Source organism: Anomaloglossus baeobatrachus, chromosome 7, assembly GCF_048569485.1.
Source record: "Anomaloglossus baeobatrachus isolate aAnoBae1 chromosome 7, aAnoBae1.hap1, whole genome shotgun sequence".
Taxonomy (NCBI): domain Eukaryota; kingdom Metazoa; phylum Chordata; class Amphibia; order Anura; family Aromobatidae; genus Anomaloglossus; species Anomaloglossus baeobatrachus.
The window spans coordinates 48915366-48927996 of record NC_134359.1 but is presented as its reverse complement, the minus strand read 5'-3'; the positions used below and the strand labels follow the sequence as shown (position 1 = coordinate 48927996).

The window sequence follows — 12631 nt, the reverse complement described above, 5'->3', positions numbered from 1 at the left end:
CAATGTGTAAATGTAAACAATGCCTGACCAACTGACACTGCCCTACCAAATGTGAATGTAAACAATGCCTGACTGTTATGATTCAGGGACCGAGGAGGATCAAAAAAATGCGGAATCCCAAATAGTAACAGAGTGGCTGGAACCTTAACAGATTGCAGACCTAATCCTGACACACAACTAGAAGTAGCCGTGGAACGAGCCTATGATGACCTAGTCGTCTCAACACAGCCGGAGAACTAAATATTCTCACAGATAAAGATATAAGAAAGCTAATATGCCTCGGAGCAGTCCCCAAAGATAGATAGCCCCCCACATGTAAATGCTACGGTGATATAGAAAAACACAATACAAAGCCAGAAAAGACAGATTCAGCAAAGGTGAGGCCCAAACTATCTTTATAGGAAAGGATAGGAAGGAGCACTGACTGCAGCTGTAAAAAAAACCCCATAATATATACCAGCACTTCTGATATGGAAAAATCCTGAGGTCACACAACCTCTCCCCCACTGTATCAGCACTCAAATGTTACTGGGATCCAAAAACACTAATATAGATGAGGGACTGAAGTAATACCAAGCATGACAAACACAATACCTTGCAGAATCATGGAGCTAAGTATACAGACACTCTCAGCAGGGAATGATCCCATTCCACCAAGAACCGCACACAGACAAAATAGGAATCAAGCATTCGTGTCAAAGCAGGAAAAAAACAACAAGAAAGTGGGAAAACAAACAGCAAAAGTACAAAGACCACTTTTCTGAGAGGAGTGCTGGTAGTGCCAGGGCTGGTTACAGAATGTCCTTAACACAAAGGAGACATTGACCACCGGCAAGTAACAAGAGAAAACTACTCAGTTATATAGTCCCAATCTGACACTGATTACCAGTCCTCTGCAGGTGTGTGACTATCGTTCCACAAATCAACTGCACCGCCAGCACTGACCACAAGAGGGAGCCCCAAACTGGAAAACGTATTCACAACACCCGACTAACTGCCCTTACCAATGTGTGAATGTAAATGCCTGACCAACTGAATACCCTTACCAATGTGTGAAAGTAAACAGTGCCCTATCAATTCAACACCGCCCTACAGTCTTTCATGAACTCATGTAACCTTAGTTCATGGCTACTCTTCATACACACATTCTGCTTTTTTGGTCTGAATAGTCACTTTTTTTTTTACAGACGGAATAACCTTTTTCCCCTAAACAATTTGATCTTGTCCTTTTTTTTCCAAAAAATGTTGTATGGTTTCACATATGTTTTGTGTTGGTGGCCTAACACCTTGTATTCTTCATGCTTGCAAGCAAAAACAGCATCACAAAAATGTTTTTTAGCTTGATTGTGGCTCTATAAGGATCATCCCTTTCACCTTCACTATGCCAGGAAAAATGCTCCATTACCATCAGTGGCTACAAGAGGCTTAACGGAATCTGTTACAGATCAGGTTGCAGGGTATTATCTTGGGCCTTGCCGCCTTTGTGTGCAGTGAACAGAGGTATAAAGAAATAACCATTAGGCTGTAGACCTGAATCCCCGTAGATGTGCACTGGAGCTCTGCTAAAATGAACGTCTATAGTAGCTTTAAGACAAAAGAAGACTTTTGTTTTCAGGAAGGAAATCAAGCAGGACTATTGGGGATCAAGTCAAAGAAACCGGATTTCTGATCCTGCCAATTGCCTGAAGGTGTATTGTGGTTTTACAAGGTGTCGGGAACACTGCGCAGTATTATTCCAGTACTTACTAAATAATGGAAGATTTTTTTTTTTCTTCCTTTTTGGGCATTTTTTTTCACTCTGTGACGACAGCTTTGCAATTTGCATTTCGTTATATAGAAGCCATTGTTTTGGGTATGGCAAACCTGACACACGTGCGTCCATCCATATTAACGAGTCAGCAGTAATCTTTCTCTGCAGATTTATAGTTTTGCGTTAAAGAGAACCTGTCAGCACAAATTTGTAATGTAAAGTGAATAGATGTGTAATGCCCCGGGGCTCGGCCGGCTGCCGAGCCGCTCGGATCCGTGCTCGTCGGTGGGTGGCTCGAGCTCCTCGCGGACCCTGGGGTCACGTCGCTCTGAAGAGATGCTGGCGCTACGTGAGGGGTGGTGTTCGGTGGGGAGGTTCACGGCCGGGGGCCGCGGTTGTTTGGGAATTAAGTTCGTGACGCCACCCACGCTTTGTGGTGAGTGAGTGGGCACCACCGCTGCCATTGACTAGGCTCCCGGGGACGGTTTTATGCAGCTTGGTGTTGATCCCCTCCGTGGGCAGGGGTTGGTGGCCCGATCGGGGCGAGAAGGAGGTGCGGGCGGGATGGTGCGGTGCGCGGCCCGATGGCACTGTTGTACTCACTATGACAGATATACCGGAGTCTCTGGTAAACCAAAAGGATGGTGGTCGGTGCCCGCAGCCGGCTGCGCTTTGCCCCTTACTCAGGTTGGTGGTTCCGCCTTTCTCCTGCACCTCTTTAGTAGAATGCTGACTTCCTTCGCTTCAGTGATGGGAGTCAGCTCCCCGGCTAGTGGATGTCCTGCAGACGCTGGCCCATGGGATCTCTATGCCTGGGTGGTGGCTTTCTATCCCCCTCGTTGGGCTGTTGTCTTCAGTCGGGACTTGGGTGGGAAAGAACCTAAGGTCCAGACCCCAATCAGTGAATTCGACTCGGTCCAGTGGCTGCTGGGCCTCGAACTGGGTCTGAGTACCCTTCCTGGTGCTTCGGTTTCCGTTCGGTTCCCTGGTTAGGTACCGACGGGCTACTACCCTGTCCCGGTCCCTGACGGTTCCACCGGCTGTCTTCCCGGCTCCTGCAGGCAGCCACCACCGTCTGCCTCCTGGCCAGAGGGTATCCGGGCTCCTACCCAGATCCCTGACAGACGTTACTCCTTTCCAACTACTCTCCTCTCCTAACTGATCTGTTTGTTTTTCCCGCCTCAGGCTCTCTGAACTCTTCGGTGGGCATGGCCAGCCGCCTGGCTCCGCCCCCGGGTGTGAACGTCAAGACCTGAGAGGGGTGACTCAGGATTTTTAGGTTGGCTGCTAATACCTTTTTAGGGGTAGGGTGTTTGTGCAAGGGCCTACCTGTGACTACCTGGCTAGTCCAGGGCGTGACACATGGCTTTAGTGGAGCTGCAATGCTGATTTCATTGATACCTTTGGGGAAGAAATCCTCTTTGTGGTGTGCTGTAATCAGCATTTGAAGCATTCCACTAATTACGTCTTCTCCTCTCTGTCTGTGATTCCCCGTTCAGCCCAACTGCCACCGGTCTGGGAAATCTCAGCAGTGATTGGCGTTCAAACACAGGAGACAGGTCATTCGAGGGCTGAAGGCCCAGTGTTCATTGTGATAGGTAGCTTTCCTGCTGGATTTATCTCTCCCAGCAGGAGCTCACATTCCACCCAGCTGCTGATCATCAGGATTTGCTTGCTGCTTAGATACTCCCTTGTTCCCTGGACTGGTGCTGGTGATATTTTTCGTTCATTCTAGCTCTGGTTGCAAGCAGATGGCTTGCTCTCATTTGTAGTATGGTTGCTGAACTCCTGCCTGAGTCATCTGTAGATAAGTAGTTCATGCAATTTCCCATGTGTGTCTTCCTTTAGCGTCTAGTTGGGTAAATAAAGAGCTCATCCCACTCGTTACCTATTTAGGGTCCAGCACTAGGGATACCTAGGGTCATGTATCCATCTCCGCGCATAGGTGTGGAACCTATCTAGGGTGGTGAGGGAGCCCAGGGACCAGCAGTAGGTTTGGTCAGGGATCACCGTCTCCCTCTTCCCTAGATGCAGGGGTTCTCTTCGGTTACCTTTCGCCGGTCACTTGGTGCTTTCCCGTACCTAGCGTGACAGTACCTCTGTGCAGGTAACAGGAACATAAAACATCCTCTGCTAACTTAACTAAACTACCAATAATTGGGGTAATGTTTTACGACAAGTCTTTGAGGCTTCGATGTTGCACTGTTATTTGGCGAGGATTTTGGATATTTCCGGACAATAGGTTTACAGAAACGATTGCTAGATGCAGTTGGTCTGAGTGAGAAGGCTCGTAGCAAAATATATAGAGATTACTTTTATATAGGGTGGTTTTCCCTTTTTCTTCCGATCACTCCACGCCGAGCGTCTGCTTTAAATCACATTACAAATTTTGATAGTTTTACTTGAAACGCGTCAACTCGGTTGGAAATGATCCAAATCACTTGATGTCTTTTTTTTTTTTTTCGCTCTCTATTTTCTTCCCTTCATTAAACATGACCTAAACCTCAACTAACAAGTCATTTTACTGTGCACAAATTGCTAACATGTGGACCCGAGCCAAAGGGCATAGTAAAATCAGGTAAAATGTTATTCCTCCCCTATTATCTGCCATTCTGGGTTCATAAAGTGGAACTGAAACTTCTCTGTAGACTTTCTGTTCAGCAAATGTACAGGTAATGTTAATAATTTTGTTTTTCTTACAGGCGTTGCTCTCTTTACAAAATGTATTCACAAATGAGGAAATGGTTAAAGGCGACCCGTCACTTACCGTAAATATGTAATTTTTTTTTTACCTGGAGTAAATGCCACTGTTCTCGTGAATCCAACGCAGTTTTTCTTTTCTTCCAGCTCCTTTCCATTCCTGAGATATGCCCCCTCTTTTATCTAATTGTGTTAGCCAAGTGGTTGTGGTCCTCTACTGTTCTCTATGGGAGTCTTCTTGAAGACCATGCCCAGTTGTAAAGGCAGGCAGGAAAGATGAGGGTATAGCTCTGGAATGAAGAGGCACAGGAGCAATAGAAAAACAGCGCGGTATTCAGTAAAGCAATGTCAATTACACCAGGCAAAAAAAACAAACAAATAATAATAATAAAAAAAAGATGAAAAAAAAGTGTGTGTGTGTGTGTGTGTGTGTGTGTGTATATATATATGTATGTATATATATATATATATATATATATATATATATATATATATATATATATATAACATTAATTTTATATATATAGAGAGAGATATAAAGATAAAGCATATCTATATATATATATATATATATATATATAGAGGTGTGTATATATATATTTATTATATATATATAAAATATATATAAGACGTGTGTGTATATATAATATATATATATATATATATATATATATATATATATATATATATATATATATATATATATATATTTTGTGTGTATGTATGTATGTATGTGTGTGTGTATGTGTAATATATATATATATATATATATATATATATATATATATATATATATATATATATATATATATATTACACATACACACTCATACATACATACACACACAAAATATATATATATGTATATATTATATATATACACACACGTCTTATATATATTTTATATATATATAATATATATATATACCTATATATTATATATATATATATATATATATATATATATATATATATATATATATATATATATATATATATATATATATATATATATATATATATATATATATATATATATATATATATATATATATATATATCTATTTTATTATGGCAAGTGACAGGTCTGCTTAAAAAGGGGTGGACTTTCCAGAATAAGACGGTGCTTAAATAACAACTCCTGACACTTAGTTTTATTAGATGCTCTTCATTTGGGAGATGTAGACAAGGTTTTGAGTCTGATGCAGCGAATTAAAACAATTGCTGCTACCATCTTGGATTTTAGCGTGCACAAAGAAATGGCTTTCCTTACCTTCCAAATTGGCTCGACATATGCCAAGACAAGAAGTGCAAGATACCCAACTTTATAATAAAACAAAAAAGCCCAGAACTTTGCAATTCTCTGTTGGAGTAGTTTCCGCTTTGTGTGGCCACTCCATGGTTGTCATGTGAATTGCAGCCTATCAAGGATTGCGCTAAAGATTTACTGTGTGTATAATATTATATGACCGCTTATATCTCAAAATGTTATTTTTGTCATTGCAGGAAAAAGGCCAAAGGCAAGGCTCCTCTACCGCCTGGGGAAGCCAGGTACTCGGACAGTTCTCCTTCATTTGATTCTGCAGACACCGTCCAGTATAACATGGACCAAAAAGAAAATATTGATCGAGACATTGAACTAAAGGTGGTTCTTCCTGGTGACAGACTCGCTTCAACCATCGTTCATGGCAGGTTGGTGCCTCTAGGGTCCTTGGTGTTCAGGACATTTATGGTTCCATCTGTTTACTGTTCTGTTCTTCTAGGCAGTTTATGTATTGCTTTACTCACCAAACTGAGTCTACAGCTCCCAGCAGGGTCTAACAGCCATGGGGAATTGTCTCTTCACAAAGGCCATTTCCCTTACAAAAGAGCTCAGAGTTTCCACTCATATTTCAGCAGTTACCTGATATATATATATATATATTATATAATATAATGCTTGATGCTTCTGTAATCAGTTCTCCATGACCTCCTTGTATTTACTTCTATCTCTATACGCTATCCAACCAGTACAGGTAGAGCTGCAGTATAAAGCAAGGGGGAGAGGCAAAAGAGCAAAGTCTCTGCTGAGATAGAAGGTGGATTGTAGACTAATACAGATTTCCTATACATAATGGTAGATATTTACAAAGGTAACCAATCCCTTGTGTAGGATAACTGTGTGGCATGGGATACTTCTCAGTTAAAGGGTTTGTCTTAAGAGAAAAACTCTTTTAACCCCTTCACGACCTTTGACGGATCTATCCGTCATGGAGCATGTGAGGTTAAGCCCTGCCCCCTGCCGCTGGCATGTTGCGGCGATCGGCGCACATATCAGCTGTTTTTAACAGCTGACGTGTGCCTGCATGTTCCGAGTGGAATCGCATTCCACCCGGAACATTTAACCCCTTACATCTCAATGCCAAAGTCTGGCAGTGAGATGTATATGCGTTAGGCCATGATTTTTACTTACCGCCGCCCCCACCGGAAGTCACGTGCGCGATTACGTGACTTTCGGTGGTTGCCATGGTAGCACAGGGTCATGTGATGACGCCTGTAGCTAACATGACTCCCTTCCTCTCAATGCCGGAATACAGCCGGCATTGAAAGTAAAGCACCGTATTTGCAGTTCTCAGCTCTGTAGCTGAGATCTGCAGATAGTGCAGAGCGATCAGATTGCTGATCGCTATAGCCCCCTAGGGGGACTAGTAAAATAAAGAAAAAAAGTAAAAAAAAAAAATTTTAAAAAAATACAAAAAAAACCCTAAAAGTTCAAATCACCCCCCTTTCGCCCCATTGAAAATTAAAGGGTTAAAAAAATAAAAAATATACACATTTGGTATCTGTGAAGAATGAAAAGTGGAGTCTGATTGGTTGCTAAGGGCAACTGAGTCAGTTTCACTTTACACCATGTGTGATAACCCTATCACACATACTGTTCACCTACTTTTGGACCACCCTGTATATTAAAAAAGTAATAAAATAATAAAAAAAATGTATAACATTTTCATATCCTTATCTGTATATATACAAATACAAGCAGACAAAAAAAAAAGAACAGAAATCTAACAATTTTAACACCGGCTACTGAGCAAAATCCTAAACTCCTGCTCTGTACAGATCACTTTTCAGGAGTCTCTTTATCATCACAAACAGGATTACAACTATTAAGAACACCTCTAATTACAGTAAATAACACCATTCAAAATTGGTGTTCATCCTTTCCCTGAACAGTATCCTTTGCCCAAATCATATCTACAAAAAAGCCGCCAGTTGGCCATTGCCAGGTTTTTGCTGCCTACATCTGTGCAGATCCTGAACAGAACAAAGTATGAGCGTTCAAGTAGCCAAATGATGAAAAAATAAAAGTATATAAATGGGAAGAGTAATTTATTTATTTGGTAAAATTAAATACCTTTTTTGTAGTTTACCAAATGGGAAAATGTGTTTTATATAATTTATATTATATATATATATGTGTGTGTGTGTGTGTGTGTGTGTGTATATATATATATATATATATATATATATATATATAATATATATATATACATATATATATATATAAAATATATATATATATATACATATATATATATATATATATATAAAATATATATATATATATATATATATATATATATATATATATAATATGTATGTATGTGTATATATACACCAAATTCCCTTTAAGTACTCTGTTGTGCACTTTTACATATTTGTATGTGTGTTTTTTTTTTTTTTGTCCTTTACAGTAAACCCATGATGGACCTGCTTGTCCTCCTCTGCGGTCAGTACCATCTAAACCCGTCCACCTATACAATAGATCTCATTTCAGCCGATAACGCGCAGCTCAAGTTTAAACCCAACACACCGATCGGCATGCTGGACGTGGAGAGGGTTGTGCTAAAATCCAAAAATCTGGATGAGAAGAATAAAAAGCCTGGTCCAATAGTGCCGGAGGTGAGCGCTCCGTCTGGCGGTATCTACATGTGTTTGTTTTCTTCCCACAGTCATGGGGTGAGCCGCAGGGTAATAATCATGTGGTTTTCTGCTGTATGTGGCTAGTAAAATGATGAATACACAGGCTACAAATAGCTTCAGTATTTGCTTATGTTGCATATTTCAGACATGATGTGCTCAATTTTGTTGTCATTCCTTGTCACATTTACTGTCTTGAGCATTCTGTAAAGGAGCTTACCAGAAATCTACACTTACTACCTATCCTGACTATTGACGGCCCCTTTCCCGAGACCCTCCTTGATCACATATTTTTCTTCTATCCCGTCCCTGTTGCCAAAGCAGTAATTTAAGGGCCCCACACTCCTATTAGAATAAAGTCATCCACCTTGGGGCAGCTTACCCCCCTCTCCCCAATGATGACACCTGCACGCTCATGGGAGTCTACATGTGTTTGTGGAGGTTGGCAGAGACCTTGTTTGGCCAACCGTTAAATATATGACTACATTTTAGGGCAACCCGTGGCTCAGGAGCCACCTGTGTCTTGCGACCTGTGATGTGTGGCTCACAGCTGTCTGCCAGCTTGGTTCATTGGTCTAGAAAACAGCTTTGAAGAGCAGGTCTCCAGATGGTGACTTTTGTGAGTAGCCCTACACAGAGAGCAGATCTGAATGGGAGTAGAGTTGAAATATCTGAATCTTGGGGTACTGCCTTGGTGTGATTTCTGCAGAAAAGGTTTCGCAGTCATTGAGGGCTTTGCGTGCCACTACTGTGAGTTTGGCAGGAGCTGGCTTTAGCTCACAATGCTCTCTCAGAGCTGATGTCACATGCGACTCTCTCTCTCCCAGAGCGGATTGTGTCTCGCGAGCCTCTCCCGGAGCGGATTGTGTCTCGCGAGCCTCTCCCGGAGCGGATTGTGTCTCGCGAGATCAGAAAGGAAAAACCACTGTTTTAGGGTATAGCCCAACTTTCTTAGCCTAAATCCTTTTAGAGGTATTAACATCTGCAGTAAATATTAATTTCATATGTCTTTAAAGGTTATACTGGTCTCTTTTTATAAAATATGTGACCAATGAAATATTTTCTGTCTTTGTCCTGATGGTAGAAGAGTGTCAGTATTTAGGTGCATAGCACAGAGAAAAATTTGTGAAAATCAGCTTATCTCTGCCATAAAGTGGCCAATATTATTGGCTTTTACAGCTGCTGCCTGACATTGAGTGCTACGTCGTAGTTTCTTGTTGGCTGCTTCCTCAGCTGTGGTTTTCAGATAGGTGTTATTATCATTGGTTGGGGGGATGTAAAGTATTTTTCAGGGAACAGCTTCAATGGCTGTATGTCTCCAAAATGTATCATTAATTTGTAGAGAAAATCCCCAAGCAATTAGATCATTTGGTCTCTGCATTTCTGGAGATACAAAGGGTTAGGGATGACTTTTTTTTCTTTTCTTTTTTTTTTTTTCTTTAGCAAACTATAAGAGTTGTCATTAACTACAGAAGAACCCAGAAGACGGTGATGAGAGTCAGCCCGTTTCTCCCACTTCAAGATCTCATTCCTTCCATTTGTAATAAGTGTGAATTTGATCCCCGGTCTACAGTGTTACTTCAAGATTATCAATCCCAAAAGCATCTTGATATAACGAGGTCTCTTAACGAGCTTGGCCTAAAGGAGCTATATGCAATGGATCACAGCAAAGGTAAGGGCCCATGATGGGGATGTGTGAAAATTGTGGGTAGGGATCTTTCCCCATAAATTCACTAAAGCATAAAGGAAGTGCTGTCTCTAAGGAGCAACTTGAAGGTTCTGGTCCCCAGTCTGTAATTCTGCCACCTTCCAGGGATCCGATAGCAAAGGTCAAATTGGTCCTCTTTTGTGGCATGTATGTAGAGTTGACCAAAAAGATTCCCAGGACTATGGTCCAGCGGCCTCATTGGTTACCCATTTGCACCAAACCAAAGCATCTCTTCCTACCTATCTCAATGCCTCTTTTGATTAGTATGCCCGGTGCGCCATCGTGAGTACATCATGCAACAATGATAATGTCACACTCTGGCAACAAATCAGAAGAGGTGCATAGGATGAAAGCAAGCAGGAAGATGTTCGCAGGGCTCTCTCCTGGTGGTCATGGACTACTGACAGCTATTGGACTAGGGTCTTGCAAATATTTTTGCTCAGATCTAGATTTATGCCTTTGTAACATGGTGCTGGGTGGTAGTCATGGACGAGTTTCGCTCCCCACGACACGCTACAGACAAGGGTGGTGGAATAGGTGTGGAGATGTTACCTGGCCGCAGCGGTACTTTTTGGTCACAAGCCAGTTTCCCATCATCTCGTTCACACTGTGCAGTTCCACATTCAAGGTTATGATACACAAGCCCACAACTGTTAAAAACTGCACTTAGTATGCTCATAACTCGTTTCAAACACTGTTTCACTTTGCTTGCAACAGGTTTCACTCTGGGCTTCTTACAAGGCATTAATGTCTTAACAGAGACCAGCTGTTCCGTTACGGCTGCCGACAAGTTCACACCAGCTTCCAAGAAGGGTTGGGGCGGTTAGTGCATTGTTGTCCAATGGATATCCAACCACACGGGTCCATGTGTGATAGACTACTCTACATTCCTATGCTACTACTTCAGGGTCACTCCTCGAGTCAAACCCCCAGTCTCAGTGGCCATCAGTCAACACGGACTCAGCCACTGTCCGCACTGTTCACACTTGCCTGCTTGATGGGGAGTGCTCTCTGGTCCCTCAATTCACCTAGGAGTTTTAAAACTACAATCAGTCTTTGGTCACCTTTACTTCCACCCGCACGTTACTTCTTCCTGTTCCTCTCTCCACACCACGTTCTCTACTCTTACATCTCCTCCCTTCTTCACTACTCAACCACTTTATAATCAGGAAATGCCCAACATTATATTCCTTTAACTGTGGGCCAGCTTCTTCTACTTAACCCTCACTGCCCTGCTACTATACTTGAGGCCTAAGCTTCCCCTTCCAACTAGGGCATCCAGGACTGGTGACACTTAATGGTAGCCGGTAGTACTGCAAACATAGCCACACACATGGGAAAACTAAACCTCTTGTTATCACTACACCTATCATAGAATCATAGAATGGTAGAGTTGGAAGGGACCTCAAGGGCCACCGGGTCCAACCCCCTGCGAGTGCAGGTTTTCCTAAATTATCCCATCTATATATTTTCCAGTTTCAGCTTGAAGATTTCCATTGATGGAGCGCTCATCTTATAAATACACAGTAAATATTTTGTATAAAGGGCACTGATGTTCTCAGGGGGTCACAGGTCACTGTCACACATCTTTGCTCTTCAGCTACTTTTTACCATTCATAACACTAATCCCCTTAAACACCAAGTCCTGGGGTGATTGCCCACTTTGAACATCCGTTAAATCCTTGCTGTCGGGGTACATCACCCTCTTTTCTTCCACCTTATTTAAAGGGATTTGGCACTATATGAGCGACCCTAAAGAGAATTATCGGGACAGATCCCTTTTAAAGTCTCAGAATTTATGAGTTTCTTTGTGAATTTGTAGTTGGCGACATGTTTAAGCTGTGCTTTGTGTGCATATTACACAGCTGTATGGCCTGATAGGTATGTAGGTGCTGTGTAACTGGATCCACTACTCTGCTGGCACAAAGATGCCGCTGGAGGGATCAGATGGTACAGTTACTTAAAAGACGGTGGCCATTTAAGTGCAGAAACAATTTAACGTAAAGGCTATGAATAAATTTGACAAGTAAAAAAATATATTTACATATGTTATTGGTTGCCTTTCGTTAAAAAAAATTTCACTAAGACTCCTTCACACCTGCGTATAAAACACATGCGTTATCCAGTACCGATACCCTCCGTATGTTTCCAATATGGATAAAGAAAAATAAAATCACAAAGCTTCTCCTATACTTTGCATTGTTAAACACGTCCACACTGACTGCAAATGGATGTCATCCGTGTGCTGCATGTATTTTTCATGGATCCATAGACTTGTATTAGCCCTTGTTATCCGTGTTGCCAGAAAAATAACAGACAAGTCTCAGTGGGGTTCACATAGTCAGTGTGAAAACATGGACATTGAAGATCACCGTAGGTTATAATGAGTATCCGTGAAAAAAAAAAACAACTGATGTCAAAGATCTCAGAAACATGCACATGTGAAGGGGGCCTAAGTTTGTCTTCAGTTTTTGTTCATTTTCAGACCCCTGATATGCAATTTGCAGCCTAAA

The 12631-nt window shown here is 41.7% G+C and overlaps 1 protein-coding gene across 3 annotated transcripts in view; it reads left to right on the top strand.

The window, feature by feature from the left end:
• The window catches only part of COBLL1 (cordon-bleu WH2 repeat protein like 1), a 204525-nt gene that overhangs the window by 138784 nt on the left and 53110 nt on the right, over positions 1 to 12631 (top strand). For all 3 annotated transcript variants that reach the window (XM_075317272.1, XM_075317271.1, XM_075317270.1), the window contains exons 3-5: positions 5957 to 6142; positions 8185 to 8392; positions 9854 to 10082. In XM_075317272.1, the coding sequence (XP_075173387.1) occupies positions 5957 to 6142; positions 8185 to 8392; positions 9854 to 10082 (623 nt within the window). The remainder of the gene's footprint in view (positions 1 to 5956; positions 6143 to 8184; positions 8393 to 9853; positions 10083 to 12631) is intronic.